General features: G+C 37.6%; 1 protein-coding gene and 1 pseudogene across 1 annotated transcript in view; one reads left to right on the forward strand and one right to left on the reverse strand.

Moving 5' to 3' along the window:
- The first annotated feature begins 701 nt into the window (after positions 1-701).
- On the forward strand, positions 702-5,484 carry LOC121984828 (annotated as a pseudogene).
- A 998-nt stretch (positions 5,485-6,482) lies between these two features.
- The window catches only part of LOC121984829 (double-stranded RNA-binding protein 6-like), a 5,808-nt gene continuing 3,575 nt past the window's right edge, over positions 6,483-8,715 (reverse strand). The window contains exon 3 of the mRNA XM_042537971.1: positions 6,483-7,749. Coding sequence (XP_042393905.1) covers positions 6,827-7,749 — 923 coding nt within the window. The 3' untranslated portion in view covers positions 6,483-6,826. The remainder of the gene's footprint in view (positions 7,750-8,715) is intronic.

Genomic DNA, 8,715 nt, shown 5'->3' on the forward strand with positions numbered 1-8,715 from the left:
TCAATAAATAAAAATTTAACCACTGTATAAATATTTTTCTTATTTATTGAAAAAAAAGATATAGCCAGTTAGAGCATCTATAATGGGATAAATGGGATACGTGGACGAGATATTTTTTTCAAGTAATTTCTGGCGTAAAGTAATTTCTCTCTTTTTATTTTTTTTAAACAATATATATATGTGATGAAATTTGGGATATCATAAATATTTAATATATGAAATATTTAATTATGAAATTTAAATTATCTAAGGAGTGCGATGTTTCATTGATGATGGGTATGGGAAGATCATAAAAATATATATTTAGAAGAAATATTTCATGTCAATGTGATCTCTAAAAGGTAGTGGTTTGGATTTGAGTGTGTCGGAGACAACAAGTCAAATCCACTGCTTCGGATTTGTGACCTAATTTTAAAATTTTAAGGTGTGAACAAATATTATATTAATTAGAGTTTTAAAGCCATAAAATAATTAACCGCATGAAAAAACAATGAGGAATTAATACATAAATAATTAATATTTTAAATATTTAATGACGCTTCTAAATTAATTGGATGTCAGCGTCGCGGGCCCCACCGTTTCCTTGTGAGGACACGCCACCAAATGATTGTCGGAGGCCGTTGGATTGGATTGGATTGGATTAGATCGGATCTAATGGTCGGCGAGAGCTTCTCTGATCAGATCTGATAGAAAAATTATTCTTCTATAAAACCTTGAGCTTGGCTGCTACAGCAGAAAGGGGGAGATGAGATGGTGATCTGAGCTGCTCTCGCACTCCGGCGAAATCGTGAATCCGCCGGCGATTGCTTTGCGGGCGGTTGGTTCCTTTTTCATCCAGCTGGAATTTTTATTTATTTTCGTTTTTGTTGATTTCTTGATCCATGTAGATCTTTGTGTTTCAGCTTACAGTCTGTTTCGATGTGTGTGTGTTTTGCAATTTCAATTTCCAACTCCATCTGACGATGATTTGTATTCGAGCACAGATGGTCCTACTGATTCAAACTTTATTTTGCTTGAAGGAATGCCTGAAAGGGTTTGTTCTGTATTTGCTTCATCCCGTATTGATGTTTCCTATCCTCTTCCTTCTAAACCTCCTTTCCTTGGACAAAGATGCAACTTCGTGTGTGTTATGTTGACTTGTATTCGAGCACAGATGATTCTACCGTTAAAAACAATATTTTGCTTGAAGATATGCACGAAAGGGTTTGTTCTCTGTTTTGCTTCATCCCGTAATGATGTTCCTCTTTCTTCTGAACATCCATTCCTTGGACAAAGATGCAATTTTTCGTGGGTTTTTGTTGAACATTACTGCTACTGTGCTTCTGTATTTTTATACCCGTGGTTGATTTATTACTCCTCGAGGGGTTGCATCTGGTCTTTCCAGAGCAATAAATAACTTTGTTGCTTTGATTTTGACTTTGTTACATATCTTTGTTCTTTCATACATAAGTTTTCCATCCCGTTCTACATCAATTTATTTAGTAAAGACTATTGTCAATATTCTTTTGAGTAAATTGAATTTTAATTTGACTTTTGAATCTCTTTAAGTTGACTTAATGAAAATAAGTTAAAATTTAATAGTGGTTATCTCATAAGATCTAGAAATTTTAAAGATATTATGAAATTTTAAAGGTATTTCTAGTTGATCTACCATGTAAAATAAGAAAGAGGAATTTATCTAGGCGCATTCCTAAGTTTTTGTCATTGACTTTTTTGAGATATAAATTATATTGTCAAGTATAATGAATAACAATTTGAGTATACTAAGGTAAATCTGTTGTACAAGGTTGATTCTTGTTGTCAATATCACAATTTAGTAATCTGAGTCTTATTGAATATTACATTCAATATGTTGCTAGAACTATAATCATAATAATAAAGCTTAAGTAAAATATATTAAAAACAAACATTTCATGGTGAAATTTGGAAAATATGAAGATTTCTAATTTAGACACCTTAATTAAAATAAAATAATATGTAAATCATAGTTCTCAGTTGTGATGCAAAATAATTATACTTATCAAACCACTTTTTCTTAGTAAGAGATTTTCCATGAAGACCATGAAGTATGTGAAGCTGATTCAAACCTATAATAACGATTTATCGTCCATGATAGTGTGATAACTGATCAGCTTTGTCATTCTCCCCAATTTTGATAGAAGTTTGTCTCTGTTCACAGAGTTCTTCTAGGTGAAGTTATATTTCTATTTATTACTCTTGCCATCAAAGGGCCCATGATCGAATCATCGATGAAGGACAGAGATAAGTGTGTTGACCCTAAGCTGTGGTGTGCTTGTGCTGGAGCTATGGTTCAGATGCCTACAGTGAACTCCAAGGTTTACTACTTCCCCCAGGGCCATGCTGAGCATGCTCAAGGAGTTGTGGACTTTGGCACATCACTCATACCACCACTCATACCCTGTCGAGTCGTTGCAATCAAGTTCATGGCTGATCATGAGACTGATGAGGTGTTTGCCAAGATCCAGATGAATCCCCTTAGGGACGGCGAAGTGGATTATAGTGAAGATGATGGATTGGATCTTAAAATGAGTGGATTTGGTTCACAAGAAAACCATGCATCTTTTGCCAAGACATTGACACAATCAGATGCAAACAATGGTGGTGGATTCTCCGTGCCCCGTTACTGTGCTGAGACCATCTTCCCCAGGTTGGACTACTCTGCAGACCCTCCCGTGCAGACTGTGATTGCAAAGGATGTGCACGGTGAGGCATGGAAATTTAGGCACATATACAGGGGAACACCTCGGCGGCATCTGTTAACTACAGGTTGGAGTAGCTTTGTTAGCCAAAAGAAGCTTGTTGCAGGGGATTCCATAGTTTTTCTTAGAGCAGAAAATGGGGATCTCTGTGTTGGCATTCGGCGTGCCAGAATAGGTGGTGTTGGTGATGGCCCAGAAACCAGGGTAGGATGGACTACTCTTGGTGTTGGTGGAAATGGTGGGTCCAATTATGGTGGTTTTGCTGTCTTCCTGAGGAAGGAAGAGAATAAACTGATGAGAAGTAATGCTGGTAATTCTGGTCCCTGTGGTGGTAGGAAGGGAAGGGTTAAGGTAAGGCCAGATTCTGTCTTTGAGGCAACAAATCTTGCAGCAAATGGCCAGCCATTTGAGGTCATGTATTACCCAAGAGATAGCACACCGGAGTTTTGTGTAAGGGCTGGAGCAGTTAAAGCAGCAACAAGAATCCAGTGGTATCCTGGGATGAGATTTAAAATGGCTTTTGAAACTGAGGATTCATCGAGGATCAGTTGGTTCATGGGGACTATATCTTCAATTCAGGTTGCAGATCCAATAAGATGGCCTAATTCTCCATGGAGACTTCTTCAGGTATTTTGTTTCATTGCATTGTCTATGCTGGTCTTGAATCTAATGAATATATTTTATGTTCGGCATTGTTATTTCTCATTCTCTTTTTCCTTTCTGTTGCACGTTGATTAGAAACTTGTATTTGAGAATCTTTTGGTTAAACCTTAAACAAGTTCTTATATTTATCAAAAAGTAAACTAAGTACAACTTCCAAGTCGTCTTTTCTCTTTTCATTTTGACATTCATTTTATGTTTTCCCACATTCATTCTACGTGGTTGTGTATTTTGATCCTTGATCAACATCTAGTAAAGAAACAGTTGAAGGATATCTTGTCAGGAGCTTTATAATTCTTGGTTTTTAAATTGCTCAATCATGGATTAGTGTTATTATTACCATACAAACGTTGCTCTTGCCTTCTAGTACATGACATCTATGAATTTGATGTTTATCTGATGTTGAAAATATTTCTAGTAACCTAAACATCACTAGATTTCATCAAAAAAGTTGATACTTTGAAATCTGCAATGCGCAAGCCTTTCTTGGTAGTTTGGCATTCTCCAAATTCTTAATTTTTTTTTCCTAGTTAACCGTAAGGATGTTTTCAAATGGTTTTACAGGTGAGTTGGGATGAACCAGACCTGTTACAGAATGTGAAACGGGTTAACCCTTGGCTAGTTGAGCTGGTCTCAAACATACCAGCTGTACGTCTTGCAAATCTCTCGCCGCCCGGGAAAAAACCACGGATTCCCCAACACCTTAATCTTCCATTTGAAAGTCAATTTCAAACTTCAATGGTCCCCGGAAACACATCCTTCCCAAGGGACAGCGCTCCTGCAGCCATACAGGGAGCCAGGCATATGCAGTTTGGTCTATCTTTATCAGATTTCCACTTTAACAAAATTCCAACGGGTTTGATCTATCCATCATTTCACCAGTTTGATTATTCCACTCCTCCCCCTAGAATTTCTGGTGGTGTTCTTGTTGCCAATCCGCCCATTAATGACAATGTGTCATGTCTGCTAACCATTGCTCATCCTTCTCAGAGCCCTAAGAAATCATGTGACAATAAGCCAACACAACTGATGCTTTTTGGGCAGCAAATAGTCACTGAACGAGAGGTATTCATGAGTAAATCGGAGGAAAAGATTATCCATGATGCTACTAGAAACAGCTCATCGGATGGAAATATTAAGAAGTCATCAAACCAATCTGATGGTTTGAGATCTGCACTAACTCAGAAGAGGTCTCTTGAAGCATTCCCATGTCACAGTGAGTATCAATCTTTGGAGGTTGATATCGAGACTGGGCATTGTAAAGTTTTCATGGAATCGGAAGATGTAGGTCGCACTCTAGACCTCTCGGTCTTTGGCTCATATGAGGAGCTTTACGGGAGGCTTGCTGACATGTTTGGAATTGACAAATCAGAGATGACAAGTCAAGTACTTTACAAGGATGCGGCTGGTGCAGTAAAACATACTGGAGATGAACCTTTCAGGTTAGGATCTTGATTTACATTTTAAAACAATTTCTGGAGCTTATTCCATCGTAAGATGCACTATACTCATGCTTATTCTAATACCTTTATCTAACATTTTCTTCAACAAAATTAGGAAGTTTCAAATACATTTTCTTCCTTGATTACTACTCCAACTTTATACATATTTCTCAAATCAGTCTGAAAGCACTTTTCACCTTGTATTCAGATTGTGATTCCATGTCCTCGTTTCTATCTTGCAATAATGGTTATAAAGAGAGCTTATAATTTTACCTTCATCTGTCGCAGTGATTTCATGAAAACAGCCAGGAGATTGACCATATTAACGATTCCGGAAGTGACAATTTAGTGAAGTAGGGATTAACGAGTCTAGTCAATTGTATAGTTGAATTACCAAAGTTTCTTCCATCTTAATTGCTAAATTCATGTTTCCAAAGCCGCTATGATGTTTAGCTACAGATGAGTAATCATCAACTTCATTTAGCAAATGGATTATTGGCATGTTCTGCCAACTGTTTACAAGTGTAGAAAGCTGATGATCAGTTCTCAGTAAGTAAAATCGGGTATTCAATTCTTCTTCATGCAGGGAGTTATAATTTTATTGTGAGCCTAATTGCAGTGAGCTGTAAATAATGGATATATCTTGAATGGTTGCCGTGTTTTGTGCAGTTATGTAGATATATCTCTATCCTGTTTGATGGTATAATTAGTTGTTTATATATATATATAAAGTTTTTGAATATTTTGCAGCAGACATAATTATGAACACAAGTCATAAAATATTGAAATGTCCCTGGAAAACAGGATTTGTTCATAGAATCCCTCTAACAACTACGAGAAAAAAGAGAAGGCAAGGATCCATTGGGCGTATAACATTGATGCTTTGAATGAAATAACAATGATGCAGTGATATGACTTCTTAGTTTCTCATGTATATAAAATCGAGTTCTAATTTTTGCAGTTTAATTGATGAATTTTTTTTAAAGAGTGGTTAAAGAATATTGGGGCGTTAGGTCGTCCACTGCAAGTGATTTTCAATTTATCCGATTTGTTGATGGGGAATTCACTCCAAGTGATTTTCGATTTATCCAATTAGTTGATGGAATTAATTGGAAATTTTGGATTGGCGATTGGATATTTGGTGTCAATTCAAAAAAAAAATATTTTGTATGTAACTATAATTATCCGAGAAATTTTTATGAGATTAGATCGGTGGATATTTGGTGTCAATTAAAAAAAAAAAAAATTGTATCTAACCACAATTATCCAAGTCTACCACCAGCCGTTGCTAGTCCTCACGGGTTGATATGTATGGATCCAATTTTAACGAGTATAAATATCTAATTAGATACCTGATTTTTCCATGTACAAGATCACTATGCTAGATTCTATTTTATGATGAGACTAATGATATTAAACAGCTTAGAAAGAACGATATCTATCATTATTTTACTATAAAAAGATAAGTCCTTAAATTTCAAATTACAACTGCGCAGCCATATTCAATATCTAAAGCAGCTTCGAGTATCACCAAATTTTTTTTTTTTTTTGAATTATGAATTTACAACTTCAGTTGATAGATTTAACAGATATCCACAGGCATACAGGCATCTGTCATTTTAAGCCAACTTGAACAGAAATTATCCAACATATCTTTCGATTGGGAACAAGATAAATTTATCAATTAAAGTCCGAGAACAAGAATCAACTCTTGATTAGCCGTTGCTAGTCCTCACGGATCGTATGAACTCCCAGATGCTGAAGGCAATCATCAACATTAGACAACATAAGTAAACTCATTGTACAGAGAACATACTTCACTTGCTGCGACTGAAGGCAACCGAACCAAATATCCATTAATGTTAATGCATGCCTTCACCTTGAGTGAATTGGCCTAAAGTTTGAGATTGCATCTACTTGCTAACGTCCTAGTAGCGTGTAACCTAACACCCTAAAGCGATAAACGAAGCAAATTACAAACTCAGAAGATGATTATTGGTGTCTTCATATCTCTAGTCGTCTCAAGCTCTCCATTGCAGTAGATTCAGACTCTGCCAGGTCCTTTGCATCACGAGCATCCAGAGTGTCTTTGGTTGGGATGGAACTCTTTGGAGGGCAGGCAATGGGAACAACTGACGGATCATGTATCTGAACTGAGAGTGGAGGTTCCTTTATAAGAACTGGAACATCTGGGGTAGTAACAGGTGACAGTTCCTTGGACGATGTCATGGATTCTTTTACCTGAACAGGTGGGCCTGATGCATTAGCTGATACAGATTCCTTAACTAAAGGAGAGGATGCTAAGGCTGGTGTTCCTTCCTTTGATTGAGATGCAATCACAGTAGTCGTGGGTGGGATTGGTGGCGAAGCAGCAAAGACAGGCACAGCTTGTCGAATGCGAACAGGGGAAGCCAAGCGGATTTGAGTGTGACCAATACCAGGGGGAGGAGGTGGGCACACCTGTGATGCTGGTGGCTGAAGGGGCGGGGCTGAGAAGACTGGCACAGCCGTCCTAATTGTCACAGGAGGTGCCATGCCATGGCAAGACCTATTGAAGTGCCCAACTGGAAAGTATGGTGCTGCTCCTCGAACTGGGAAATGTTGGGGCCTAAAAGTTTGGTACTCACCCTGCTGGTATGTAGATGTTCGAGTGACATCTTTTATTCCAGGGGATGTCGCGCGGACTCTTGGAGCAGATTTTTGGCGGATGAGAGGTAGTATTTTCGATACAGATGGAGGTTGCAGTGAAGAGGGTCTTTTGTCGGGTTGGATTGGAAACTTCTTTGGAAAAGGAGTTGCATTAGGGTTGTTGGCCATGGTCATCTTTTCCTTTAGGCGGTAGTGGAGAAGAGCTCGGGCAATAGTTATCTGCTCCTGCTCGTCGTTGTTTGTCTGCTCATTTGATGAGCTTGCTGACACCTTTGCCACTGCAATGTCATGATGTGATATTAGAAAAAATTTCCAGTGTTTAAAGTAATTGCAGAAGCTCAATCATAGAGCATATATAAGAGTTGATTCAAATAGTGCCTACTGAAATCCAGTGACCAGCTAGAGATGGATTCATTGGCAAACCGTTTTAAACGTTATAATTCATCTCTACATGCACTTCTATGATTTGAGGAGAAACAAAAACTTCATAAAATTAATTGACAAAACACCATTTTATTTTCTTTTTAATCAGGAGACAAGTAGACTACTTGTGCAAACCAACTGTAAATTGCTAGGCAACCAGAATAAATCAATTAGTTATAACTTACCAGAGGGCTTCAAGTTTATATATACTCTAACTTTGCATGGAATTCCATTGAACTAATACTATCATTTTAAGTGGAGTTCCATCCCCTTGTGTTCTTCACCAAAATTTACCACAATAGGAAGGAGAGCCTTGGCGCAGATAAAGTCGTTACCATATGACCTTGAGGTCATGGATTTGAGTATCGAAAGCAACCTATTGCAAAGCCGGATAAGGCTGCATACAAAACACCCTTCCCCGGAACCTCGCATTGGCGGGAACTTCGTACACCAAGCTACCCTTTTAGGAATGGACATCATTAGTTGAACTAGACTATTCGTAATTGGAAACCTAAAGTGAAGGTATGAAATGATAACAGCGTCACTGTGGGTTGCAGACGTGAATCTTACACATTTGAGGCACTGTGAGGGAAAAGAAGGGAATGAAAGAGGTAGATTCACTCCAATATCATCAGCTTCAAATATACTGAAAGTTTTCTAATAAATAAACCTAATGAATATCCTTGTTTTAAAAAATAAGAAGCCTTTTTTGAAACAGCTAGACTGGTTTCTTTAGCCGGTTAAACCAGGAACCCGCAAGAAAGTGTTTGAACCTTTTTAGTTATTGCTCTGCCCCAAACATTTTTTAGTCCAGAGGGTAT

The sequence above is a fragment of the Zingiber officinale genome, chromosome 5B (assembly GCF_018446385.1).
Source record: "Zingiber officinale cultivar Zhangliang chromosome 5B, Zo_v1.1, whole genome shotgun sequence".
In the NCBI taxonomy this organism is placed as follows: domain Eukaryota; kingdom Viridiplantae; phylum Streptophyta; class Magnoliopsida; order Zingiberales; family Zingiberaceae; genus Zingiber; species Zingiber officinale.